The sequence below is a fragment of the Chelonoidis abingdonii genome, chromosome 16 (genome assembly GCF_003597395.2).
Source record: "Chelonoidis abingdonii isolate Lonesome George chromosome 16, CheloAbing_2.0, whole genome shotgun sequence".
In the NCBI taxonomy this organism is placed as follows: domain Eukaryota; kingdom Metazoa; phylum Chordata; order Testudines; family Testudinidae; genus Chelonoidis; species Chelonoidis abingdonii.
In genome coordinates, this window is record NC_133784.1 from 7,042,279 (window position 1) to 7,068,630 (window position 26,352).

At 60.0% G+C, this 26,352-nt stretch overlaps 2 protein-coding genes across 5 annotated transcripts in view; both read right to left on the reverse strand.

Annotated features, from left to right (window-relative positions):
- Positions 1 to 91: 91 nt before the first annotated feature.
- On the reverse strand, positions 92 to 7,617 carry LOC116829576 (BLOC-3 complex member HPS1). Its single transcript, XM_032788449.2, has 13 exons — positions 7,590 to 7,617; positions 6,879 to 6,995; positions 6,582 to 6,719; positions 6,095 to 6,237; positions 5,491 to 5,599; positions 5,056 to 5,216; positions 4,871 to 4,973; positions 4,245 to 4,349; positions 2,430 to 2,499; positions 2,106 to 2,173; positions 1,255 to 1,422; positions 266 to 445; positions 92 to 187 (listed from the first exon to the last, which is right to left on the reverse strand). The coding sequence occupies exons 2-13, from the start codon at positions 6,993 to 6,995 to the stop codon at positions 116 to 118; spliced, it is 1,434 nt and encodes a 477-aa protein (XP_032644340.2). The 5' UTR covers positions 7,590 to 7,617; the 3' UTR covers positions 92 to 115.
- Positions 7,618 to 13,885: 6,268 nt separating this feature from the next.
- The window catches only part of HPSE2 (heparanase 2 (inactive)), a 327,209-nt gene continuing 314,742 nt past the window's right edge, over positions 13,886 to 26,352 (reverse strand). For 2 of the 4 annotated variants that reach the window (XM_075073009.1, XM_075073007.1), the window contains 3 exons: positions 17,208 to 17,353; positions 15,725 to 15,871; positions 13,886 to 15,084 (listed from right to left, as the gene is read on the reverse strand). In XM_075073009.1, the coding sequence (XP_074929110.1) occupies positions 14,919 to 15,084; positions 15,725 to 15,871; positions 17,208 to 17,353 (459 nt within the window). In that variant the 3' untranslated portion in view covers positions 13,886 to 14,918. Of the gene's footprint in view, positions 15,085 to 15,724; positions 15,872 to 17,207; positions 17,354 to 25,630; positions 25,726 to 26,352 lie in introns of all 4 variants that reach the window. The other 2 variants (XM_075073008.1, XM_075073010.1) reach the window with 2 other exon arrangements.

The following is a 26,352-nucleotide window of genomic DNA, read 5'->3' on the forward strand; positions in this document are numbered from 1 at the left end:
CTGCTCCCCCCAGCCCCCCCCAATCACCCGCCCAGTCCCAGCCACCCTCCCCCCTCCCAATCGCCTGTCCAGACCCTGCCGCCTGTACCCTGGTTTTCTCCCCACATCCCCATACTCACTCCCTGGAGCTCCCGGACTCGTGCCTGGAGAAGGCTTTGCTCTTGAACTCCAGCCAAGCGTTGTGTAACTAGGACGAACAGACAGGGCAGATGTGAGGCCATGCCAGGGTCCCCGACCGCCCCACAGCTCTGCGCTGGACTCCCACCTGCATGTCCTGCCTGCCCAGCTTCTTGACAAACTTGTCCATCCTCTGGCGCAGCTCAGTCAGGACTGGGTGGGAGCGGGTGGGTGGCCCCACTTCCTGCCCCTCCCTCAGCTTCTTCTCCAGCATCAGGAACCCATCCAACAGTTGGTACAGGGAGCAGGCGACGTGGGTGCTCGGGCTCTAAATGAGTGTGAAAGTGGGAATTGGTTTGTATGACTTTTATGAGTCTGGCATGCCTGAGTTTCCCCTGTGCTGTTCCTCCGTGGGTGGGATAGGACTGTTTGCTCTCAGAACAGGCAGAGACAAGGGTGGTGTTGCCTGGCTGGTCTGTCCCCAGATCAGTGGAGATTTGAGACACCGATGGCAAATCCAGTCCCCAGGACCCTGACACACAGCGCCCCAGCGAACAGAGATCTCCCCGCCTCTGCGCAGGGAGGCTGAGCCACCCCCCGGCCAGCTGGAGATCAAAGGGCTGGGAGGGAGGCTCAGAGGGGGCTGCTGGAAGGAGTCGGACCAAGGAGGCCCCAGCCCAACAGAGCTGGAACCCAGGGGCTCCCCACAGCCTGGCCGGGCTCCCCAGAATGGGCCGTGCCGGAACCTTCAGTTCTCCGGGTGACCCGCCGGCCAGCCGGCCTGGGCCATGGCCAGTTACTGAACAAAGCCAACTGTCTGGTGGCGCTGGGGGAGTCGCTGTGAACGCTGGGGCAACCTTCAGGGGCTAATGCCCAAGCCTCCCTCAGGGTCTGTTCCAGCTGGACCCACTGCCCGGAGCTATGGGGGGATGGAGGGGGGCTGCAGGGCCGGGGTCCAGGCCAAGGAGGTGGGGAAGCAGCAGGGCTCACCCAGGAGGGAGCGTGAGACACCTGAGGCTCTCCCAGATACTGCTGCACAGCTGGGGCTGTAGCACCGGCCCTGTGGGTCTGTGGCAAGGGGTCAGTCTGAGACAGGCCAGGTTGGGCAGCATGCTCCATGCCCCAGAGCCAGCTCACCTTGGTCAGGAGCACCAGCGAGATGCCAGGCCAGAGCTGCAGGCAGTACATGGTGTGGGGCACCATGGGGCAGTAGCCCTCCCGCAGGTTCGCATCCAGGAAGATCCTTCTGGGGTTGGAGGCACTGGGCCCTGGGGGCATCAGGGCCTGGAGCGAGTCTTCTGCCACCTGGGGAGAGAGAACAGCTGGCTCGGCACCCTGCCTCGAGGAAGGGACCCGAAGGGTTCACAACAGGCTGGTCTGCCACATGCCACATCCCACGCAGCGAGGGCAGGGCTGGTGGCACCGCCCCCGGGAAGCTGCAGTCAGGTGTGGGCAGGCGAGAGGACTCCCAGGCAGAAGGGAGTGGGCAGCAGGTGGCACAAAAGGGGCAAAACAGGCTCAATCTCGGAACAAACTCCCCACTAGGGGGATGAATCCGACTGGGGGCTGAGACCATCCCCAGACCTTCCCTAGGAGCTCGTCACGCAGGGAATTCAAGTCTGGACAGTGCCCTGGGGTGGGTGCTGCTTGGCCCGGCCCAGCCCCGCTCCAAGTTTGGGCTCCCTGGCCAGAGGAGTGGGACAGGGAGGACGGGGTGGGGTTTGCGGTGATGGCAAGTCTGACAGGCCCAGTCTATGGTGAGGGGCTGGAAGATTCCTGGGGGTGGGGGTAGGGGTGGGAAGAGCTCTGGGGGAGAAGGGGCTGCAGGAGCCTGCAGAGACCTCTCCTTTGGCCAGGCCAGGAGGCGCGTGTGTTTGGGACAAGGGCAGGCTGGCAGGGCAGGACCGCACAGCAGGACGTGGGCACCATGGGCTCTCACAGGGTCACGCTCAGGGCAGAAATCCCCAGTGGGCCCATCCCCAGCTCACCTGGACATCAGCAGCATCTGCCTCCCCGGAGCCCGGCGGCTCTGAACCCTCCGACCAGCTGGCGCCTCCTGTAGGAAACAGAGCAGAGAAGGAGCCAGCTGCCCCCAGCACCGCATGCAGCCAAGTCACCCTGCAGGGTTCCTGCCCTGGCCTCTGAGGTGCTGGGTCGGGGCTCAACCACCACACAGACACCCTACCCTGGGCCCAGGCCTCCCCCAACATGCCCTGGCCCCAGCACTCCTGGCACAGCCCCCTCGTGTGCCCCCATGCTGGACCTGCAGCCTTTAGGAACACAATCAGACTCTCGTCTGCCCAGGGACTCACCTGTGCTCTGCCTGCTGGGCGAGGGCTGGGGGGTGAAGTATTCCTCGGGAAGGGAGATCTCATCCGCATCCTGCAAGCGAGAAGGGAGCTAGCTCAGGTGCAGTGGGACCCTCCCCCCAATGACAGGGCGAGTCAGGATGGGGCCCCAAGGGGCAGAGGGTGAGGCTGGGCTGGTTCCTCAGCCAGGGCACAGTCAGGCTCCATGTAGCTGGATTCTATCAAAGACCCCTTGTGATGAAGTGGGGGATTTTCTTGTTTTTCTGCGTTTTCCAGTGGTTTGCATGCAGAGGGGGTGGGACTCAGTGTCCCCGGTGTTACTGGTTTAACGAGGAGAGGGGAGAGGGGGTTTGTTAGTACACAGGACTGGAAAGGGAACTCGGGACCCTGGCCGATGGCCTGGAGGATGGAGACCCCAGCGACTGGTGACCTGGTGACCCAGAAGCCCGGCTCAGGAGTCGCAGCCGGTTCTGGCCAGTGGGAGGACAATGGGCTGGGGAAAGAGGACCCCGGTGACCTGACCAGCCGGTTCCAGCCAGAGAAGGGCCGAGAGAAGAGGAGGCCCAGGTGCCCCTGATTCCCTAGAGAGAAGAATGGATAGAGGGGGCTTGGGTTATCAGATGCCCAGCTGAGTGCTTGGGGCTGGAGAGGGGAGGGCAGGCAGATCCCACCTGGCTGCAGGGAGACTGGGATGTGCTGGGCTGAGGGAGGCCAGGCCTGAGGCCCTGAGAGTTTCCTGTGCTGGATCCAGATGCTCAATAACTACTCCTGTTTTATGCTGGCTGAGAGTCACTCCGGGCTAGAGAACAAGTTTGCATCAACCCCTTTGGGGATGGAGGCCCTGGGGGTTCAGAACGAGGGGACTCCCTGAGGGGGCCCACGGCAGAGACAGACGTGCTAAGGCTCAGAGAGGTGCGGCTCCAGGAGGTGGAGGGGCTTAACCCCGAGAGAGAGTGGACGCCCGAGAAGGGCTGTTGCATTGAAAGGGGCACCCCCCACGGGGCCCAGAGTGGGCAGGACTTGTGAGTCCGTGACACCCCTTAGCGCAGGGTTTCCACACCGCTGTCCCCCGGTAGGAGGCTGATTTGTTTTGTGTGCCCCCAGATGTCACCTCTCTTAAAAACTGCCTAGTTACAAACCCAGCCGCAGAAGTACAAGTGTCTCAGCACACTAGTACTGCACAGTGGCTGACTGTCTCCTTTTTACCACATAAACTTCAAATAAATCCACTGGAATATAAATACTGTACCTGCCTTTCAGTGTCTAGTGTATGGAGCAGCATGAACAAGTCACGGGCTGTATGAAACTTTAGTTCGTACTGACCCCCCAGTGCTTTTTATGTAGCCTGCTGTAAAACTAGGCAAATCTCTAGCTGAGTTGATGTACCCCCAGGAAGACCTCTGTGTACCCCAGGGGTATGCGCACCCTGGTTGAGAACCTCTGCTTTAGTGGAGAGTCGCACCCAGCAGGTCCTGCCCCCACCCCTCCAGGTACCAGCAACACCCCTGCACTGCACTGCACTCCGGTCACAGCGAGCACTTTGGGGCTCTGCCTGAACGAGCAGCTCCTGCGGTGTGATCCCCACCAGTGTGTGTAAGGGGGGCATGAGCCCAAGCAGCTCCTGGCACCACAGGACCTTGATCCCGGGGAGGGGAAGACATGAGCCCATGCAGCTCCCAGCACCACAGGCTCTGATCCTGGACGTTGGTGGGTGGAAACAACTCTAGGGAGCCTGCCCCTGCTGGGGCTCCAGGTGACCACAATACCCCCAACCTCTGTGCCAACCCCCGGGCACCAGGCCCAGCCTGCCCTACATACCTGCTCCTCTGCCTCGCTCCCGGGCGTGCTATGTGGGCCTGGGCTCTTCACTGGGATGCTCTCACTGCTCTTCGGTCTCTGGGGAGTCAGCCCCCCCTCTGCCAGCTGCAGGGAGAGCAGGAGAGCTGCTTAGAGGGGTTATCACGGAGTCCGGCCCTGCACCCCTCTTCCTGGGACCCACAGTGACTCTCAGCCAGCCAGTAATACAGAAGGTTTATTGGACAACAGGAATGCAGGTTACAGCAGGGCCTGGAGGCCCAACCAGGACCCCCCAATCGAGTCCTTCTCGGGGTTCAGGGCACTTGGATGCCATCATAGGATTCCCTGAATTCCCATCACCCAGCCCAAAACCAAAACTGAACTGCCCCTCCTCCAGCTGGCCGATTCCTTTGTCCAGCTGGGCCAAGGTGCTAACCCCCTCCCCACTACCTGGCTCAGGTTACAGCCTTAAAAAATCCTGTCCCTCACCTAAAGACATCCCCAGCTCTTTCACCCCCTAAACAGACAAACCCTACTCCATCACAGGGGTCCAGCCCTCATTGCAGAGGAGCAGCCCTCTTCTGACAGTCCCACTAGCCCCAGGCTGCTCCCGAGACCCATCCCCGAGCCAGGCCCAGGGCAGGTACCTGCGGGCTCAGGTCCTCGTCTGCGCTGGGGCTGGGACACAGGTCCTGCACCAGGAGGATGAGGGTGAGCAGGTCAGCTGGGCGGATGGTGCTGGCGCTCCGGCTGTGGAGAGAGGTGGCCAGTGAGCGATAGAGCTGCTGTTCCAGGAACGGTCATGGGGAGAGGATGGGCGGGGGCATCTCACCTGGAGTAGAAGGCCAGCAGCTTGGTGTGCACCAGCAGGAAGGCGTGCACCACCTCCTCACCCCCGCGCTGCCCGCTGGCATTGATGTGCTGCACCACCTGGCGCTCCAGGAACTCGATGCACTGCTCACATAGCTGGGAGTGGATCAGCCGCTCCACGGCCTGCAAGCAGGGTCACAGGGAGACAGACCCAGCACTGAGCTGGGACGGGCAAGGGGACCCAGCGGCCTGGTGGGGCAGCTCCTGGCCACGTCAGCCAGGGAATGAGAGGAAACCCAAAGAGATCCTGCACTCACGCCTCCAGGCACCCCTTTGGCTCCACCCAGGCCCCTCCAGCACCGCCCAGGCCCCCCTCAGGGTAATTCACCCGAGTCACACCCAGTGCCCACAGCTTGCTAGCCCCCTTCTCCAGGCCAGGCCCCCTGCCACCTCGTACCTCCACGGCAAAGCTCTGCTCAGTCTCCCGCAGGCTGCTGTAGGTCTGGAGCAGGCCCTGGAACAGGGCCCACACGCGGCTGCGCTGCTCTGAGTCCGCCGGCCGCAACCTGGGAGCACAGCCGCAGAATGAGCCGATTCCCGTCTGGGAGAGACGGGCCTGTCCCAGAGACTGCCCCATGAGGCCCCCCATGGGCCCCTGCTTGGGCCAGGTGTCCTCCCTGGGACCGAGACACACTGCTGCCAGCTGCTCCCCAGGCTCCAGTCGCTCTTCCCGGCCCTGAGCAGCCCTCGGAGACAGGCGGTCCCTCCTCTGGGCTAGCAACACTCCAAGCGCAAGGGATGTGACTCAGCATGGTGCACGCTGGGACCTGGTTTGCCTTCCAGTCCCATAGCCTGCAGCACAGCTACAGGCTCCACATTCGCCCAGATCCCTGCACCTCCCAGGCACAGCATCGGAGCCCCACAGCCCCAGGGATCGGTGGCAGTGCTAGCTCACCAGTCAGGCACTGGCTGCAGCGCTGACGTGTGCGTTTGGGTGAGAGGGTCTGCCCAGCCCCCCCCAGGCAGCGCCAAATGCCCTCCCGGCCCAGCCAGCCACTCACTCCTTGCAGACAAGGTGCGAGTCCAGCGTCACCAGGCCGAAGTGGGCCTCGGTCAGTCTCCTCAGCACGTAGAGCTTCCGGCGCAGGTCGTCCTCGCTCTCCGAGCCGTCACCGTTCACCGCAATGTACAGGCACTCCCCGAACTGCAGCGTGCCGGCAGGGCCAGGCAGGAAACAGCAAATCCCCACCCCTGTAAGAACTCCTCGTCCCGGCTGGGCCTGGGGCAAAGCTCCCCCGTGGCTGGCCCTCGTCGGCAGAGAGTGGGGCTCCCGGCATGTCTGCTTGGGAGCGTCCCCTGCCAGAAGCACAGCCCAGGGGCCCTCCCCCCATGCACACAGTGATCCAGCGCAGGGCTCTGCCCAGGGGCCAGGACGGATGGCAGCTGCACCCCGACTGGGACTAGCCCCCCAGTCCCAGCGAACAGCCACACACTCCCCTTGCCAGGGGTGGGTCCCTGTGCAGCACGTAGAGGTGGCCTGCACGTTACCATGTGCAGCACGTAGAGGTGGCCTCCGTCCTCAGCCGAGAAGCAGGTATACGTGTCCGAGAGTTGCTCCAGCAGCGTCACGCAGGAGATGATCATGGGGGCGAAGAGCGTGTTGATGCTGTCCCCAAACGCAGGCGGCTGCAGGGCAGGGACAGAGACGGGCAGGCCATGAGCCAGTCCCGCTCCAGCTGCTCCTCCTCCACCCTGCCCCCCCCACGCACCCCCAGCAAAGGGCCCTCAGCCCAGCCCCTCCCTCTGGCCCAGGGGGATTGCTGCACCCCCAGTGAGACCTCTCACCTCACGCCCCCCTTGCTCCGACTGGCTGAAGCGCCGGTGCAGGCTCTCTGTGAACTCCTTGTCAGCCCAGCAGAACAGCAGCTCAGCCCCGTCGCTGGCGATCAGGACGCACTTCATCTGGGGGGAGGGAAACCCGGGTTAGCGCCAGGGTCCCCAGGCCAGGAGCCCACCCGCCCCATGCCAGCTGCGCACCGGAGCCTCCTCTCCCCGCCCGGCTCAGGGGCACCCCCCAGAGCCACTTGCAGCCAGGCACCCAGCAGCACGTGCCCGCCCGGGGATGCCCTGCCCCAGGGCGCCGGGTGCGAGACAGGCCTAGGGCAGCGCTCGCTGCTGCGGGATGGGGGCTCAGGAGGCTGCCCCCAGCTCAGTGCCCAGGTCCCTCCGTTTGGCTCAAGGCCTCTCCCCCGCTGCTGGGCCGGCTGCTCCCCCCGGGCCGCCGCGGGGCAAAGGGGCTCCCCGCACAGCCACGGGGACAGGCTGCCCCACGCCAGGGCCGCACACGGCACTTTCAGACCCACCGACGGAGGCTGCACACGGGCCACGCCCACAGGGGCCAGTCCCTCCCGTGCCTCAGTTTCCCCACGGCCGGGCCCATAAAGCTAACGTGGGGCTCCGCGGGCCGGTGGGTGCAGCGGGCGCGCCTGACCTCGGGCCCCGCCCCGCCGGGCTTTGCTGGCTGGGTCCTGCCGGCCCGGGCCACCGCCCCGGTACCGCGTCCGCGCGCTTCCGCCACCGCGCATGTCACGTGACCCGCCCCGCTCATGTGACCGCCCGGCTCCGCCCCCAAGCCCGGTCCCATCTGAGAGCCCACAGCGCCCCCTGCTGGGAGAGGCCGGGGCTGCGCTCGCACTGGGCCCCCCGCCAGCCCAGAGCCGCCGCTGCTGCACGTGCTGCCTGCGGGGGGCTCAGGGCAGACGGGTTCCCCTTGAGCCCGGCCGGAGAGAGACACTGGCCCCGCGTGGCAGGAGCTGGGCACCCCCTTGTGCCCTGTCCCCCCCCAACATGCCCCACATTCTCTGCAGGGAGAGGCTCCAGCAGCCTCCGGGAAACCGGATGGGACTGGCCCAGCGCAGCCCCCGCCGGGGGCTGCTACAGGGCAATAGGGCCCTGGCTCTTCCCACTGTGGAGCTGAGTCCAGCATGGCCCCCTGGGCTTGTGGGGCCTCACGGGGCAGCTGCCCCACACCCTGCCCCCACCCAGGGGCCCTGCAGCAGCTGCCTGGCTCAGGTGTTTGAGCGGGGGGTGAGGCCAATTCCCCGCTGTGAGGGGCCTTGCGTGTGCAGCTCCAGAGCCGTCCTGGGGGGTTCCTGGCAGACTGAGTGGAGCTGGCCCAGCTTCTTGCTCACGCTCCGCAGACGCTGGAGTCTGGCGGGACACCCCAGTTCCTGGGCAAGGAGAGGAACATAAGAACATAAGAACGGCCGTACCGGGTCAGACCAAAGGTCCATCCAGCCCAGTGTCCTGTCTACCGACAGTGGCCAATGCCAGGTGCCCCAGAGGGAGTGAAGCCAACAGGCAATGATCAAGTGATCTCTCTTCTGCCATCCCTCACCACCCTCTGATGAACAGAGGCTAAGGACACCATTCCTTACCCCTCCTGGCTAATAGCCATTAATGGACTTAACCTCTATGAATTTATCCAGTTCTCTTTTAAATGCTGTTCTAGTCCCAGCCTTCACAACCTCCTCCGGAAGGAGTTCCACAAGTTGATTGTGCTCTGTGTGAAGAAGAACTTCCTTTTATTTGTTTTAAACCTGCTACCTATTAATTTCATTTGGTGATCCCTAGTTCTTGTATTATGGGAATAAGTAAATAACTTTTTTATTCACTTTCTCCACATCACCCATGATTTATGACCTCTATCATATCCCCCCTTAGTCTCCTCTTTCCAAGCTGACGAGTCCTAGCCCTTTTCCTCATATGGGACCCTCTCCAAACCCCTAATCATTTTAGTTGCCCTTTTCTAAACCTTTTCTAGTGCTAGAATATCTTTTTTGAGGTGAGGAGAGCACCACAAGTGACCTGGTGGCTCCCGACTCCGCTGGCTACATCCTCCTAGCCACATCCTGCACCTCCGTGTTGCCTGCTCGCACGGGCCTGGCAGCTGCTGCATTGGCCTCAGGCCCAGGCTTTCACTGTCTGCAGCCAGCAGGACCCCGGCACCCTGGTGGTCTGAGAGGATGGCTCCAGGCTGCGCCGTTTTCTCCCCTCCCTACGCGGGCTGGAAGAGGAGGGAAAGCTGCACATGCAGTGCAGCTGGCCCGGTCACTATCTGGGAGGGTGCAGGCAGCTCCTGGGGCGTGTGGGAAGATGCTGCCTCAGAGGGTCCGTTTACACTGCCCAGTATCTCGGCCGGTACATCCTGGGGGGCGCTAGCCCCTCTCCCTGTATGCATCACCATGGCTACGCTCTTTGGGGCGCTCTGGCTTATCACGGGCATGGTTCTTGGCGGTGGTAACCGCCCCCGCTCGGAGCGCAGCCAGGCCCTACAAGCCAGGCCAGGGCACTGGGCAAAGACAGTGCAGCTGCCGCCCGGAGCTGGGGGCAGAGACAGGGAGCCACCCGCTTCGCCTGAGATGAGATCATGAGACAGCCGGACAGGGGTGTCTGTCTTGGGAGGCAGCCCCAGAACTCGGCACGTGCTGGGGCCGGGGGCCAGGAGCACTGAGTGCCAGGCCCACTCCGAGGGGAGACAGGGTTTGCACTAGCACGGGGTGTTTCTGACTCAGCACTTGGTCTCAGGGTTTTAAATCACGGAGCTGCCAGGCCCGTGTGATGTCGCCATACGGAGCCAGCCAGTGTCTTCGCGGGCACAAGCCATTCGCCAAGGGGCGTTGCGCCAGAAAGCGTGGCGTGCAGGGCGGGCTCCGGACCGGGGGGGGGGATGCTGCACTGCTCTGCGTGACAGGCTGCCCTGGGCACGTCCCCTGCCAGCCCCTGCAGCTAGGGGAAGGGGCTGCGGGGGATGCAGTGCTGGACCTGCCCCCCAATTCACAGCAACCTGCCTGTTATTAGGGCCGCAGCCGGAGAGTCGAGCCCCACAGGATCTGTTCCTGCTGCCCTGGCCTGTCCCCACCACTCCCGCCAGCCAGGTGAGATCCCAAGCAAGCCCCGGGGGCCTGGGGGTACTAGAAGTGGGGTGTCTCAGTACTCAGTGGGGTGTCTGCATGTCTGCCTCACATTTCCTGGCAGGTCAGCATCTAGCTATCCTGGCCATTGGCCAGCCGCCACCTAAGCCAACAGCCCCCAGCCCTGCCGCTCGCCCCCTCCTGGGGCTTGGGGGCTGGCTGAGAATGAGCCTAGACGCAGCAGGCTACGGGTTTGTCCCTGCCCCAGCTGTAGCACTGACCTACGGGTCAGCGTAGGTACCCCACCGCCGTGAGAGGCGGTAGCTGTGTCAATGGGAGACGCCGTCCGTCTGTGCTGTCTACACGGGCAGTGACTGCCGTGCTCGGGCGTGGACTGTCTGCACCCCATAGCTACGCCGACCTGTCTCTAGCGTGCCAAGCCTGAGTTGTTGCGTACAGAGGGGAATCCAGGACACAGCAGGGCAAGGAGCTAGATTTCAGGACCGCACAGCTTGGGGCGGTGAGATACCCAGAGCCCCAGGTGCCATGGGAGGGTGGAGAGGCATTGGGGAAGCCCAGAGACATGGTGATGAGGGTGTGACAGGCTGTGAAACCCCAGTAACGTGGCTGCACAGGGAGTGAGCACATCTGCATTGGCGGTTACAGGCGACTGTAGTGGAGGCAGCTACACACAGAGTGCTTGAGCAGGGGGTGGGGGTGCAGGGGCGGCTCTAGGCGTTTGCCGCCCCAAGCATGGCAGGCAGGCTGCCTTCGGTGGCTTGCCTACGGGAGGTCCCCAGTCCCATGAATTCAGCGGCAGCCTGCGGAAGGTCCACCGAAGCCACAGGACCAGAGGACCCTCCGCAGGCATGCCGCCGAAGGCAACCTGCCTGCCACCCTCGCAGCGACTGGCAGAGCACCCCCTGCAGCTTTCTGCCCCAAGCATGCACTTGGCGTGCTGGTGCCTGGAGCCGCCCCTGTGGAGGTGGGCACTGTGGGGTGCTCTGCAGGTGAGCATGGAGAATTCCCAGCTCCAGTTCAGGGTGGGAGGTAGCTCAGGACTCCTGGTTGGAGTGAGTCCCACCCTGGCCAGGCATCCTACTGCTGGAAGGCCTCCAGGCTGCATCCCTCTTCCTCCCCCAGCCACTTACAATCCTAGCCCTTAATTCAGAGCCAGCATGGGGGCCCGGAAGTCAAGTGGGGACTGCTGGGTGCAGTGGAGAACAGGCAGAGCATTGGCTGCAGGCAGGGCTGCCCCGGCTCCTCTGCACCTGCTGCCCTTGTGTTTCAACCCAGGCTTTCTGTGCCTCTCCTGCCTCCATGCAGCGTGGTTCTGGTGTCGGTGCCTACAGCCATGCTGGCTGCTTGGAGGGCAGTCACAGCGTCACTTTGGCAGAGACCCCTTCTGGCCTTAAAGAGGGGATGTTCCCATTGAAACGGGGCTGGGGGCTCAGCCCCGGCTTGGCACCCGGTTTGGGATCCACTAGGCACAGCCTGCAGCCTGGCGGGGCTGGGCTGGGCTTTTTCACATCCCAGCAGCAGCCGGATAACAAGGGCTTGGGGCCCAGCTGTGGCAGAAACGGCCCCCAGCTGTTGTGTTGCACACGCATGCTCCAGCTGGTCGCTCACATGCTCTCCAGATGCACTGGCTCTCACACTCCAGCTGTCCTGCTGCGGACCAGGATGCTGAAATGCTCAGGAAAGCCTGCCCAGCAAGCATGGGATTTCCGCATTGTTACCAGCCTCTGGCAAAGGCCGCACACCCTCCCCAGTCTCCCAGGACTCCTTGGGGGCTGGGAGTAACCTGGCTCATGCCGTGATCCTCGGTGTAAGGCACCAGCTCTCAGAAAGGCAGCTGGGTGATGAGATGGATGGGAGTACTTGGGACTCCCTGGTCAGGCTGTTCCAGAACCTGAGGAATTCACACCTGATACCTGGTGGGTGAGATCTAAGCACAGAACTCAGCCACGGGAGGTCTGTGCCTGGCTCCTGACAGGTGCCTGCGGCTGGTACCCGCGCTCTGGAGTTGCTGCAGGACGGCCTGACTTGACTTCCCTTCTCTGTGGGTGACACCAAGCTCTCCCTCTCCCCAACTCACTGGCCTCTCTACCTCCCTCCATCTGGAGCCCCAGCTCCTGGCTGCGCCGGTGGCACTGGCTTGGCCAGGGCAGTTGCTTTCCTGCCCACAGGACTTCACTGAACTGCCCTTTGTCCCTGCCCTGTGAGCCCCTTTGCCAGAATTCACACTCCCTCCAGCCGGGATCTGGATCCAGGCCTTCGTCGTCCCATCGCCCCAGCCAGACCCTGCTTCACGGGCTCCCTCACAGTCACACCCCACTGCCATGTCTGGTACCACCTGTGACTCTGCAGCCTCTGGGCACGGCACTCTGCGAAGGAGCCCAGTGCTGACTCCTCGAACTCTGAGCTCCCCACCCCACATGTGCAAAACGGCTCAGCCAGGTCATAGCCAAGCAGGTGGTTGGCACCGAATGTGCTGTGCCCTTACAGCGCTGGGTTAGTGACCAGCTGCCAGTGTGTCACCCCTGCCAGGGGTGTAGGCTGGCCTGTAACGGAGACTCTGCTGTGTCCTACCTGTGCCCATGTCACTGGGTGAGTTACGCCTCCTTCCTCCCAGGTTTCTGGGCATCTCTGAGGGCATGTGCTGCTGGCGCCGCTCTGGGAGCTAGGCCCTGCTGAGGCTCAGAACACACTGAGGAGCACATGCACAAACAGGTGACATTGGCTGTGATGCGAACACACTTGGGCCTGGTGTCCCTGAGTCATGGAGCAGCAGCACCTGCTCTGTCACGTAGCCACGTCCTACGGCTGGGGACTCGGCCACGGCTCCAGGCCTGGGACAGACCGAAGGCGCTTGCAGTCCTGGAGTAGAAGCTCCGAAACACGCCCCTCTGCCAGGGAGCATGGTGCAGTGGGCCTGGCCCTCGCTGCTGCGGAGAGATGAGGCCAGGCATGGTTGGACACCCCACCTTTATTACCCCACATCTCCCAAACAATCTCAACTAGCTCCCGGAGCCCGGCTCTCCACACACCCCAATAAAATCTCTTCTGGAAGGAAATATTCACACCTCTGACAATGCCCCCCAAGCTCCTGGGGAGCAGTGACCCTGCCTGTACCACCTCAGCCCACTTCTCCTGCCCCACCCCACTTCCCTCCCACCAGCTTCCAGACTAGCAGAGCTCAAAGTTTCTCTTCTTCAGAAAATATAATTTAAATATTAACATTTACAGCGAAGGCTCCCATGGGCCCAGCTTGCAGCATCCCAGCCAGTGCTGGGGGCAGAACTCCTGGCTAATGCCCCTGCACAGGGCTCAGCTGAGCCTCTACGGGCTTCCTTAGCCTGGCCAAAGTGATTCCTCACAGCCCCCCAGCATGTCTCATGCCGCCTGTTTCACAGCGTGGCTCCGCAGCTCAGCTGGCACCCCAGGAGGGGCTGGTAGAAGCTATTCCCTCACCCACTTCGCCTGTCTTGTGGCCAGGAGGCAGCAGGGGGAGTTGCTTCCATGCACGTTCTGTCCGGGAAAGCTCTGGGTTGCTTGGTGGGCTGACACCCAGGATCCCTCTGGCCCTCAGTGGGGTGGGCACAGGGTGCTCTAGGGCTGCCGGGACCTGACTCTCTGGATCTGAGGGAAGATGCACTGGCGGCCAATGGCTACCCCCGGAGATCGGTGCGTGCCCAGCCCATCACTAGGGTGAACTATGAAATCCCTTGGGGGGAGGGCCCTGCAGCCCTGCGCTGCACTGAGCCTGGCCCACTTGTCTCCCCAGTCCCAGGCTCACCCCCCGTTATGGACAGTGGAATGGCAGTGTGCGGAGAAGGGCAGCCGGGAGGCTGGCAGGGTGGAGCTGCCATGGGCAGTGGCACGGCAGTGTGCGGAGAAGGGCAGCTGAGAGGCTGGCAGATTGGAGCTGCCATGGGCAGTGGCATGGCAGTGTGCGGAGAAGGGAGGCCGGGAGGCTGGCAGAGTGGAGCTGCCATGGGCAGTGGCACGGCAGTGTGGGGAGAAGAGCGGCCGGGAGGCTGGCAGAGTGGAGCTGCCATGGGCAATGGCACGGCAGTATGGGGAGAGAAGGGCGGCTGAGTTCTGGCAGGCTGGAGAGGCACCTTCTGTCCAGCAAAGTGCCCGAGAGCAAAGCACCCTGGGGAGCACACAGCCAGGATGATGCCCACAGTTCCCCGCAGCCTTGGTTAGCGCAGGGAAGGGGAGGCTCTGAGGGGCTGGGCTGGCTCTAGCCAGCTGGGTTAGCTTTGTCCCCTTTGCAGCGCTTGTGCCTCTGCTCCCTGTCCCAGGCTAAGAACACAACCCTTGAGCTCCCTGTCTGCCCTTCCCCCAGAGCAAGGAGCCAGCTCCCCTAATCAGTAAGAAACCAGCCTGGTGCAGTGCTATCCCCTGCAATCCGATCCCTCAGAGCTGGGCCATCCGTGCGCACAGGCTGAATTCAGCAGTCGGATTTTCACTAGTCCTGTGGAAGAAACGCTGATGGTGTGAAGAGGGCGTGTGGCCCCCAGCTCCCAGGCACCATCATCCCTGTCTCTGTCACTGTACCAAGTTCCCAGCTTTTCCAGGAGGAGCCAGTTGTCTCACCAATGAGTTATGTTCTCCCTCGCAGGCACAGCAATCCCGGGGCCAAGCTGGCTTGTGGTGCTGGGGCCAAGCTGCCAGCCTGGCCAGGTATTGCTGAGGGGAGGGTTTGCCAGGTCTTTGGGCCATGCTGGAGGAGTCGCTCAGGACTCCTCCGCTCTGAGTGGCTATTCTCTAAGGGGAACAGGACCTGCCAGTGATGATGCACATCCCTCCGGGTGCAGAGTCCCCAGGAGAGGGGGCCCAGTCTGCAATGGGCAGGTCTCAGCCCCACCAACTGGCAGCAAGTTCTGTGCAGGAAGTGAGAGGACAGGGGAGGGTTAAAGCAGGTCCAGCAGGTCTCGTCTTGGCCAGTGGCTTTCGAGCAGAGCTATCGGTACCGGCAGGCCAGGGCGTTAACGTTCTTCACCACATAGAAGCTCATGGTCAGTGGTGGGATGACCAGGGTGCGGCCAGCACGAAGAGGGCGAGGTTTCAGCTCAGGAAGTGTCCCATCATCTGCCATGGCCAGCAGCTGCCCGTTGAGCTGCACGGACCTGCAGGAGAAGCACACTCAGGTCAGCGTCTCCACGTCAGCCTGGGAGCCCAGCACAAGGCAGCCAGCAGACACGGCGTGTGCCTGGAGCCCGGTGGGCTGTGCATGCTGCATGCATCTGCTAGCAGGCAGGAGACACAGGTCTGCAAAGGCAGGTGATGGCCATGGGAGGAGGCAAAGGAAAGAGAGGGTGGTGCTGGGAGCCTCCGCAGGGACTGATGCACGGGGACAATGAGCTGATCTCCCAGGAGTCTGAGGTCCCCCAGCTTCAGTGGGAGTCAGTGGGGGCTGCAGGTGTTCCGCACCCCAGAACTGGTCACTTATCTGGGTGCCTCACTTGGGGCTACTGCAGTGGTGGGCAACCTGCGGCCAGTCAGGGTAATGCACTGGCGGGCCGCAAGACAGTTTGTTTATATCGACCGTCCGCAGGCACGGCTGCCCGTAGCTCCCAGTGGCCTGGTTCGCTACTCCCGGCCTATGAGAGCTGCGGGAAGTGGCAGCTGGCACGTCCCAGGAGTCAGCTGGATGCTCACGTGTCCCAGCTGCAGATGGTGCACCACAGCCTGGCCTCAGCCCTGGTGCTGCTGGCTGCCTGGCCCTGTGCTGGCGTTCAGGGCAGAGCCCTGTGTGTCTGCACTCACCGGGCGTGAAGCCCGTCCGTGCCATGTGGCTGCAGCAGGTACTGGTGAACAAGCTTATCTCGCAGTGCCCCCACAAGCTTGATTTTCTTCCGGGAGCGATGCAGATTGATGATGTAGAGGGTGATGGATCCTCGGACATAACTGTGGCTGAGAGCGAAAGTGACAATGAGGGTGGGGTTATCTGCATGTTGACTAGGAAACCACATTGTTTCTAGGCAGCTTTAAAAACCAGGCTGTAGCTCCGAGGAGACCAGTTAAGCAGGGGGTCTGTGCTGTGGGCTGTGCTAGGAACTGGCTTTCTGCAAAGCCCAGGAGGTGATGACACCAGCACTGCAGTAACTGTGAGGCCGTCACCATAACAAGGCAGGGATGGCATGAGCCCTCCAAAGGGAGACAGGCTGTGTGCAGCAGGGGCAGACACTGGCTCTCCAGAGGGGGACTCTAGCCCCGTTCCCCCTAGATCTGTATGGACGTCTGTGCCCTGTCTCTACCCCCCTGGGCCTAGCGAGGGTCCAGGAGGAACACGTGCATCATGCCATGGCAGGGGCGGGCCCAGGGCCTTGATTTATCCTCTAACAAGCTCAGGGCAGTGGCACACGTGGCTCGATGGCTGCAGTTGTCTGCCCACATTAAGCAACAGGCACTGTGCCACTTCCCTGGGGACGCAGGTCAGAGCGGGGCAGGGAGGTGGCGTTCCCAGGCAGACCCATGGATTCACCTCCCTTGTGGTGTGCGATGGGGCAGGGCACCAGGGATGTGCTGTGGGAAGCCCCTGCCCCAGCTCCCGGGTGTGTGGTGGGGTGCAAAGGGGGATGCTGAGAGCAAGGCGAGTGCTCTCTATGTCCGGGCGCTGCCCTGGACATGTCCCGAACAGAGACAAGACACTGGTGCTCTGTCTCGCCCAGCACGCAGCCCAGACAGGGGCCGGAGAGCAGGCTGCACCTGTCAGTCACTGGACAAGGTTTTCTTCGGGGTGGGAGGTGTTGAAAGCATCTGGAATATGTAACCAAACGGCCTCCCCTCGGCCACAATAGGAACTTGTATCCGTGGAGATGGCAGCGCCCCCACCCCTCGGTGGGACCCTTTGAAAGAGCTTATCACCGATCCAGCCACCCTGTCACTGTCAGCTGGAGGGCAGCGTAACCAGACCCTCTGGGGCCTGGCTCAAATCCACTCTCTTGATCTCCCCTGTTGGGCTCTTGCCCAACCTCCCAGTCTATGGCTTTCTGCTCCGGGACCTGCTGCCATCACAGGAGCCTCCTGTTCACTCACTGCCATGGCACGGTGGGTGCAGCCCCATTCCCAAAGCCCCTTCCGAGGGGGGCCAGCCCCCCATCCTGCACACCCCCTCTGCTCCCCCAGCAGCCCTGGGCAGCGAGCGCCAAGCCTGTCTCTTGCGAGATTCTAGAATATTCCTGGTGCGCAGCCCGAGGCTCCCCGCGGAGTCGTGCAAGGAGCAGCCAGGCCTGGTGAGGGGTCTGACCTGTGGGAGCTGCTGCAGTGAGCGTAGATGCGGAGCTTGTCCCGAATAACTCTGCCGGGGCGCGGCTCCCTCTGGAGCCCTGCCACGTGGACAGCCAGCACCCTGGGCCCCACCAGGCGCTTGTACAGGAGCGAGAGCCAGTAATCCTGCGGAGAGCAAAGAATTGACACCTCACCTCCTCTGCATCCCAGCGGGCTGGGAGCAGAGCCCCCCGTGCGACCCTCCTCTCAGCGGTTCCCACCCTCGCTGAGCTTGAACCATTTGGGCTGCAGCCCCACACCTGGGGCTGCCTCGGGCTGCCCGCTGCAGGGACCTTTGAGCCCAGCAGTGCGGCTGCTCCCTAGATGCTGGGAAGGACAAGAGCCTGGGTTTGAAATGGTAAAGGAACTTGGGCACCCGCTGTTGGGAACAGGGCCTGTGGGGCAGGCCTGGGCCTGTGGGTGGCTCCCCTGAAAATCCGTCCACATGCAGCCATGGTATAAACCCTCTGAAAACCCTCAGCCTGCACATGCTCCGCAGAGACGCCCACGCTGCCAGCTTTCCAATTGCACAAAACCCAACACCCCTGCCCCACACCTTCCCAGAGACCCCACCCCTTCTCTGAGGCACCCCTGCCCTCACTCACTTTCACCAGGATGGGCAGGGAGTTGGGGTGTGGGAGGAGGTGAGGGCTCTGGCTGAGGGTGTGTGCTCTGGGGTGGGGCCCGGGTGAGGAATTTGGGGTGCGGGAGGGGGCTAAGGGTTGGGGCAGGGCGTTGAGGGGGTGCAGACTCCGGGAGGGAGTTTGGGTGCTGGAGGGGACTCCGGGCTGGAGCAGGGAGTTTGGGTACGGGAGGGGGTGTGGGGTCCCGGTGGCCCCTAGGCGCATGGGCACCCAGGGAGGCTCAGCTCACTGCTCTTGCGCCTGCAGGTGACGTCCTCGCAGCTCCCATTCCCAGCCAATGAGAGCTGTGGAGCCGGCACTCAGGGCGGGGGCCAGCACGTGGAGCTTCCCTATGTGCCTAGAGGCTGCAAGGACCCCACAGCTGCTTCCGGGAGCCACATAGAGCTAGGGCAGGCAGGGAGCCTGCCTTAGCCCCGGGCCCCCACTGCACCACTGACCAGACTTTTAACTTTCAAATACATCACTGGAAACTTTCTGCCTCCTTGTGTGTTAGTGTTGTTAAAAGAGACATTAGCGTTAGAGGAATGTGGTTAGTGTTCAGACATTATGAAATGCTTGTAGGATGCTGCACGTTTTAATCTTCCCTAGCCTAGCTGGGTACCAGGTTAAGGCAATATTTAAGTGTTTGCTCTGTAACTATAAAAGCGTTTGCTAAAATGGTAAAAACCCCAGTCAGGAGAGACGTGTCACCAAATGTGAAATGCTAGTTTACCACAAGAGGTGACATCTTCTCCTCAACAAGAGAAGGCGCAAGAGACACCAGACAAGCCAGTGTGGAACCCCTGTGGACAAAAGACTTTGCTGATTGTGTCTGCCACACCATTGAAGAGGGCACATGCACAAAGCCTTGTCCCATCACGGCTTGAACGCCAGGGAAAGGGCCTGAAAATCCCTACCAAGGAGGAATTGTTCTCTCTGTGCTTCTTGGAATTCGGAGATGTGATATTTCTAAGCATAAGCAAGGGATCCTCAAGCTACCTGGCTCGGCTAAGCCCTAAAGGACATATAGCGCTTGCATATTATAGCACCATCTATTACCTTTTGGACCCTAAGACTATATGTCATGGGGGCGGGGGAGAGGAGGAAGAGGGTGTTTACCTGTTTTAACCTTTTCAATAATTCTCATTTCTTTGTCCTAGCTAATAAATCTTTAGTTAGCATTACAGGATTGGCTACAAGCATTGTCTTTGGTTTGAGATCTGAGTACAACTGACCTGGGGTTAGTGATGTGTCCTTGGGACTGGCAGTAACCGGATACTGTTGTGATTTTTGGTGTAAAGTGACCGTCTATCACATAGTCTAGCCTGCCTGGGTGGCAAGTAGGCCGGAGAGCCCAAGGGACTGTCTGTGACTCCGTGGTCAGACTGGTATAGTGCTTTAGGAGTTCCCACTTGTCACTGGGTTGGTGACAGCTAATTACAGACCATACCAGCAGTTTGGGGTTTGTGTCCTGCTCCTTGTCAATCTGCCCTGAGGTTGGCTACTCTAGACCGTGTAAAGAGAACAAGGAGTCCTTTTGGCACCTTAGAGACTAACACATTTATTTGGGCATAAGCTTTCATGGGCTAAAACCCACTTCATGGGATGCACACGGTGGAAAATACAGTAGGAAGATACATATACACAGAGAACATGAAAAAATGGGTGTTGCCATACCAATTAATTAATGGGCTGTTATCAGCAGGAGAAAAAAAACTTTTGTAGTGCTAATCAGGATGGCCCATTTCCAACAGGTGACAAGAAGGTGTGAGTAACTGTAGGGGGAAATTAGCATGAGGAAATAGTTTTACTTTGTGTATACAGCAAACAGGGAAAGATTAAGAATGAGCTACAAAGTAAAACTATTTCCCCATGCTATTTTTTCCCCTACTGTTACTCACACCTTCTTGTCACCTGTTGGAAATGGGCCATCCTGATTAGCACTACAAAAAGTTTTTTTCTCCTGCTGATAATAGCCCATTAATTAATTAGTCTCATTAGAGTTGGTATGGCAACACCCATTTTTCATGTTCTCTGTGTATATATATCTTCCTACTGTATTTTCCACTGCCTCATCCGATGAAGTGGGTTCTAGCCCATGAAAACTTATGCCCAAATAAATGTGTTAGTCTCTAAGGTGCCACAAGGACTCCAGTTCTTTCTGCTGATACACAGCTACCCCTCTGAAATCTAGACAGTGTGACACCTACACTCGGTTCCTAGAGGTCTGGCCTTGCCTCCAGCTGTATTCATGTGAATGTTGTTTGTGGAGTCCCTTACCCAGCAATCCAGGCCAGTCTGTAGAACTGACCTGTCCCATCACTATTTACCACTCCACCAGTTCTGAGAATTTTACCAGCAACGGTTTTACATTTTCTTCCTGATCATTGACAAAGATACTGAATGGTATTGGGCCAAGGACATCCCTGTGGGATCCCACCAGGAACACCCCCAGTGGATGACGCTTCTCACCTACAATTATTTTCTGAGATCTCTCATTTACTCAGAGTTTAACCCAGGCTACACTGGTTTTGCAGAGTGCTCGATATGGGGTTTAAATCAGAATGTCACGCAGGACGAAGCCCAGTGCTGTACAGAGATCTCAGGCCTTGTCTAGACAGGGTAGTAAAGTGCTCAGTGTGTGTGTGTGTGTGTGATTTGTAAAGTGCTCTAACTGCACGGTGCAGACCCTGCTGGTGTGCTCTGAAAGGTAATCTAGTTTGTTAATGTGAACTAGGTACATTTTAGAGCATGCCAGCAGGGTCTCCGAGGGGGAGGGTCCCTTCAGTTGTGAGGACGGAGCCAGTGACAGATGTAAGGTTAGAATAAGCTGACAGAAAGGAATTGGCTCAAGTATTGGTCCCAGAGGAGTGGAAGGGGCTTTCTTGCTGTAACTACTTTGCAGGGCCATTAACCTGTGCTGGCCCCAAGGTCCCTGCTGGAGCTGCAGGCAGCAAGCACCTGAACAAAGGAAGCAGCTCAGTGCTTCAGCAGCTTCCCTGGCTAGGAAACCTGATTTATGGGCAGGAAGGGCAGCTGTCTCAAGTGATGTGATTTGTAGATGTAAAGCCGACCATATCTACCTAGTGCCATGGGGCCAGCATGGCCCAAGAGCTTTCCATTAGACAAGAAAAACCCAGAGGGTCCCATTTTATCTCTCTTCACCCTTTAATTCATTGCAGGAGCTTTTAGAAACTTAAGCTGTTGGAAGTGGGGCTGGTTAATCAGCCCTTCAGACAGACCTATTAACCAGAACCTCCTGTCTCCAGCCTGGTTACAGAGGGGGCGGGAGTGTAACCTCCTGACCTTTCCTAGAAGGAGCGAAGCTGCTTGGCAGCATGGCTGGGTTTGTTAAATTGTGCACTAACCACATGTAGCTATGACCAGAACGCTAGCAACAGACCCAGCCCTTCAGCCGCTCGGGCTGTAACCAGCAGAGGCAGCTGAACATCACATGAAAGCTCTGTGCAGCCCCACTGTGCACAGTCAACCGGTCTGTCTCCATGCCCCCTGCCCAGGGCAGAACAGCACACACATCTGCAAAGGGAACAGTACAGCAGCAGCGACAGCCAGCGGGTTTGCTTCAGGGTGTGACACACGTGGGGATCTTTGGGAGCCACGTCGCAAACGGGTCCCACTGCAGCAAGCTTGTAGGAACAGGAGAGGGCCCTTTTCCGGAGAGATCTTACTCCCACCAGCCAAATTTGTCACTAGCTCCCTCTAGCCTTCCTTCTCCAGAAACAAACCAACGGGAGCCCAAGACATATTTATACTTTGGGCTTCAGTGTCCTTCTCCAGTAACTTGCTGCTCATGGCTATTCCCCAGGCAGTCAGCGGCTCTGCGCGAGCTCCTTGGTTACTCCGTGTTCATGTTCCCTAGATTTTGACTCCCTTAGAAGCATGGAAATGATGAAAACCCTTCCATATCACAGTGCAGGTGACTACAGTCCAGACCAGAAGGGACCATTGTGATCATCCAGTGACTCCTGCACAGCACAAGCCCCAAATCGTCCCTAGAGCTGAGCTTTTAGAACATCCCATCGTGACACAAACATGGAGACTCCACCCCCACCCGTGGCTGCGCTACTTGCATCATTGCACAAGCTGCCTCCCCGGTGAAAGGCCATCGCCCTGCCTGGAGCCACGGCACCTCTGCACAAACCACTCCCAAAGACACAGGCTCCTGTTGCTTCCCTAGGTCCCTGCTCACTTGTATCAGGATACTAGCAATAACTGAGATGGAGGGATGCCACAGTGGGGTTTGGGAGAAGTTCTTGGTATCTACGTGGGGCCCACATAAGCCTTCGAGTTCCAACACCATGTCTCTTTAGCAGCAACATCCTTGTCAGGCTCCCCCATCAGTCTAGATACCCAACCACCGAGCGGGAACAACTGCCCCGGCGTCAGGCTGAACCTTGGCCAGCAACGCTCTGCAGAGAGAAATTCAGTGAGTGCTGCTGCGAGGCTGGTTCCTGCTCCAAGAAGTGCAGAACTACCGAAGGAAACACTACAAAGGCGCAGGCTGGCTGGGGCTGGTGCTGCCTCCCCTCCCTCGTGCTGGCAAATGGGCCAGGCTCAGCCCGGGGTTTGCAATGAGCCTGACACACAAGTCCCCTGGCAGGTCTCTGCCTGTGAGGAGACAAACTGCATCCTCTCTGCAGCAGCCGTGGGGAGCATGTGCTGCAGGCCTCCATCGCTGGTCACGCAGCCACCTCCCCTCCACACTAGCACAGGGTCTTTCCTAAGCAGGACAGGTGCCACCTTGGAGAGGGCACTGAGGGGAACCCAGCAAATGGGCACCAGCTGAGCACGCAGCAAGGGGCTGAAATCCCTGAGCTGACTGAGGGGAGCCTCTTGTGCCCCACAGAATATACGTGCTGCTGCAGAAGGGAGCCACCCCACTGCACCCCCAGAAGAGCCCATCATGGGTGTGACGAACTGGGACTGTTCTTAATGTTTGCTCTGAACACTGTGTTGGTGCCTCAGTGTCCCCTAGGCAGTTCTTAAGTATCTAGGTGGTGGGATAAGGGTGTGTGATTGCTGCAGAGGAAGGGGCCAGTGCACCTAAATGCCTGGCACTCTGTCTCCTAGCAACTGATGGCCTGGGCCCCTCTGCAAAGATGCAACTGAGTGTTGGAGACAAGAGGTCAGGTGCCTCTGCTCTGTGGAAAGGGCTGAGCAGAGGGAGGGGTGGAGGGGGTTAGTTGGAGCTGGCTGGGGCTAGGAGTGAAGGGCAGACCTAGGGGTCTGGCTCACGCCCCCGAAATGACCGGCGAGGGGTCTGGTTCGCTGTATCTACAAGCTCTGTTTAGACTCTGTCCTGTCATTCGATAAACTCTGTTTACTGGCTGAGAGTCACGTACGACTGAAAGTGGGGGTCGAACCCTTGGTTCCCAGGACCCCGCTGGTGGGCGCGCTGGTGGACGCACCGGATGGGGCAGAGGATGCTGAATGCTCCAAGGAGAGACCCAGGAGGTGAAGACGTGTGAGCTTCTTGCCCTGAACAAGTCTGCTCCAAGGGAGAGGAGGCTCCCCAAGTCCTGACTGGCTTTGTGGGGAGCAGTTCCAGAGCATCGCCCGGGGACTCCGTGACAATGGGCAAGTCCCAGACTTCGCCATGTTCCTGCTCCCAGCCCACTTCGGACCAAGTAATTATGTGGTCGTGTCTCAGTTAGTGCAAGGGCAGCCATTCCCCTGGCCAGGGGGCTGCCCATTCCTTTGTGCCACAACCGTGGACTTGTCCTTGACCCTCTGCTCTGCTTCTCCTACATTTCCAAAGTCGGCAGATCTGCCTGGTGTGGCCTCTGCAGCACTGCCCCACCAGCAGGGCTCCCCATGCTGAAATCCTCCCTCCCTCTGGCCAAGGCAGGTCCCCCCGCATGGCCTCTCCAAGTCACTGAACCACAGCAGTTAGACGCTCCCAGTCTGTCTGCAGGCCGGGCAGGCCTGCTCCCTGCAGCACCTTTACAATGCTGTGTCTAGTCTGCTTTAAAAGGCCCAACGGACAGGGCTTCACCCTCCCCCCAGTCCCTGGGGCATCTATTTCACCGCCAATGAAATGCAGGCAACTTCCAGAGTTGGTCCACTTTCCCGCTCGCCATTCCAGCTCGTTCTGCCTGGTCACCCTGGTTTGCACTAAGCAATCCCCGCCCCTGCGTGGTGCTTACTTCCCATAGCCGAAGCTCTCCAGAACATCCTGCCTGCTGTGACCTCCCCTTGACCCTTCCTCAGCCAGGACTGCATGGTGCATACCTACGAGAGTTCAGAATCACCCCGCATGGACATGCTCCCACCGCCTCCACCTCCCCACCCCACAGCGGTTCCTTTCATCCCCTCACACAATCACACACTTTTCCTTGCTGGCTTCTCTCCGATACAGACTGAGCTGAAACAGCTGTCCTGTGCCTGGTCTCTGAGCATGTCCTTCTCTGCCACAGGCCAAGAACCAGTCACTTTCTTCTAGCCCTGAACATGGAACTTGGTGAGAATAAGAGAAACGGCGTTAGCCCTAAAGCTGCTCTGCTTGTTTCCTGGCCAGTCAGTTGAATCGGCCACAGACGAACACCTCCCCTCAACACACCCACTCACATGCTCCCTCCACGTGGAGTGACAAACACCAGCTCCCTGGCTAATGGGAGAGAGCCACAGCTGGAAGTTTAAGCATGCAGAAATCCCGTACAAACGAAGGGGAGAGGCAGATGCCAGCACCTCTGCAAATCAGACCCCAGGCGGGCAGCCAAATGGAATCAGAGGCCATTTTTTACAACATGCCTTTTGAATCTGCTGGAGCGGGGCTGTGGCCTGGCTGGAGGGAAGCTTGTAGGATCCCAGCCTGTGACCTGGCTGAGTGAGCACAACACAGCTTGGGCCCTTCTGCCCTGGCTCTGGTTTCAGGGACTCACGCTGCTCTTCCTCATCACCCCATCTGCCTGCGTAGGGCCAGCAGCACTCAGTGCTGAGCTCAGCAGACAGACTGTGCTTGCTGGTGGGAGGGGGCAGGGACACCCCGGACTCAGGGACCCCACCCAGAGTTCCCAGTACTGAGGGATGGGGTGTGAAGGAAGCTCAGAGATGGCCTGGGTGGAGAACGGCAGCGGTGACAGCTCTGTTTTAGCCCTGGCCTGCTGGCCATGCCAGTGCAGTTCTCACAGGAAAGACTATTCCTAGCCAGGTCTGGAGAGTCCCGAGACGCAGCACTCGTTCTGTGAGCTAGGCGAGTCGCTGGTGAGGCTGAGCTGCGCAGGCAGACACTGGAGCTGGGAGCCCACTGACAAACAGCCTCTTGAGCAGTCAGCCGGGTTGCACCTCCCTGGGTCCCACCAGCTGAATTCCCCTCTGCTGACCCCACAGTTTTCTGGATGAAGGCCGGACCGCCGCCATCAGGGTGACGGAGGAAGTGAGATCCACGCTGGGCCATGGAAAGACCTGACTGCACAGCAGGGGACATTAAATGCAACACAGCAACTTTGGTGCCTGGCTCTGGCTTTTTCCAAGCAGTCCAGCGGCTGTTTCCTGGGGTGTGGAGCAGATGGAGGAATAGCCTCAAACCTCTCCTCTCATCGCCTCTCTCTGACAGAGCCCAGGCCATGGCGGCCGCAGGGAGGGAGCGGAGCTGCTGAGTCAGAAGGGACAGAAAGCAAGAGCGATCCCTTTGGAGTTCTCGGAACGCTTCTCTTTTCACTTCCCACTCAGGTGGGAACAAGCGCCCTCCAGCCACCACCTGCCTTCAAAGCCATGGCACTGGGGGCTGCAGCTGAAACAGGAATTCCATGGCACCTACCCCGGAGAGGAGACGCAGAATAACATCTGTACTGAGCAGGCCAGATGTTGAAGTGCTGCTGCTGGCAGGACAGGGCTGGGAAGGTCACAGCATGCCTAATGGGGGATAAGGAGAAAACAGATGGGGAAATAGATCCATTGCCCGCTTCTAATAGAGTGGGGATGGTTGGGGGAGCACACCAGCTGCCCTGCCCCCATCACTGGGAGGGAGCCGTTTAACTCCACATTGGCTGGTTCTGAAGTTTATAAGAGAGAGAGGCCTGGAAAGGCCAGAAGCTCCCAGCCCCACATCTTCCGCATTAGCTATGTGCTCTGCCCATAGGGCAGGCCACGTGCTGCTCTCAGTCCCATGGGTGCAGCCCCACTCCTTGCTAACATGTTCAGACCAGTGTCGTGGCGGCGACGTAGCTCTGGGATTTCCTGCACTTCTAGGCCAAGGCACATCAGTTCCGCAGCTCTGCATGCCACATGCCCGTTTGCCACCTGGAGGACCATCCTGACGCTCCATGGTACGCTGATGGCGTGGGACTAGCTGGTGCCAATGCTGGCAGACCCAGACTGACAGCACTGGAGTCAGTGGCACAGCATGGCACTGGGGCTGCCTCAGTGCTGGAGCGCAGGTATGGCCCAGCTCCATCTGGTGGACCTCAGAATCACGGCGCGTCTGGCAGAGGAGGACGACTCTCCCCGAGCTCGGGGGTGCCTGTCCCCCATTTTAGGAGA

Bases quoted from the DNA above. Each gene is read 5' to 3' on its own strand.
- LOC116829576 (XM_032788449.2), bottom strand. From the start codon at position 6,995: ATGAAGTGCGTCCTGATCGCCAGCGACGGGGCTGAGCTGCTGTTCTGC. The intron at 6,720-6,878 runs GTGAGAGGTCTC...CCTGCCCTGCAG, and splicing joins CGGAGCAAGGGGGGCGTGAG to CCGCCTGCGTTTGGGGACAG. The intron at 2,174-2,429 runs GTGAGTCCCTGG...TGTTTCCTACAG, and splicing joins GCCCAGCAGGCAGAGCACAG to GAGGCGCCAGCTGGTCGGAG.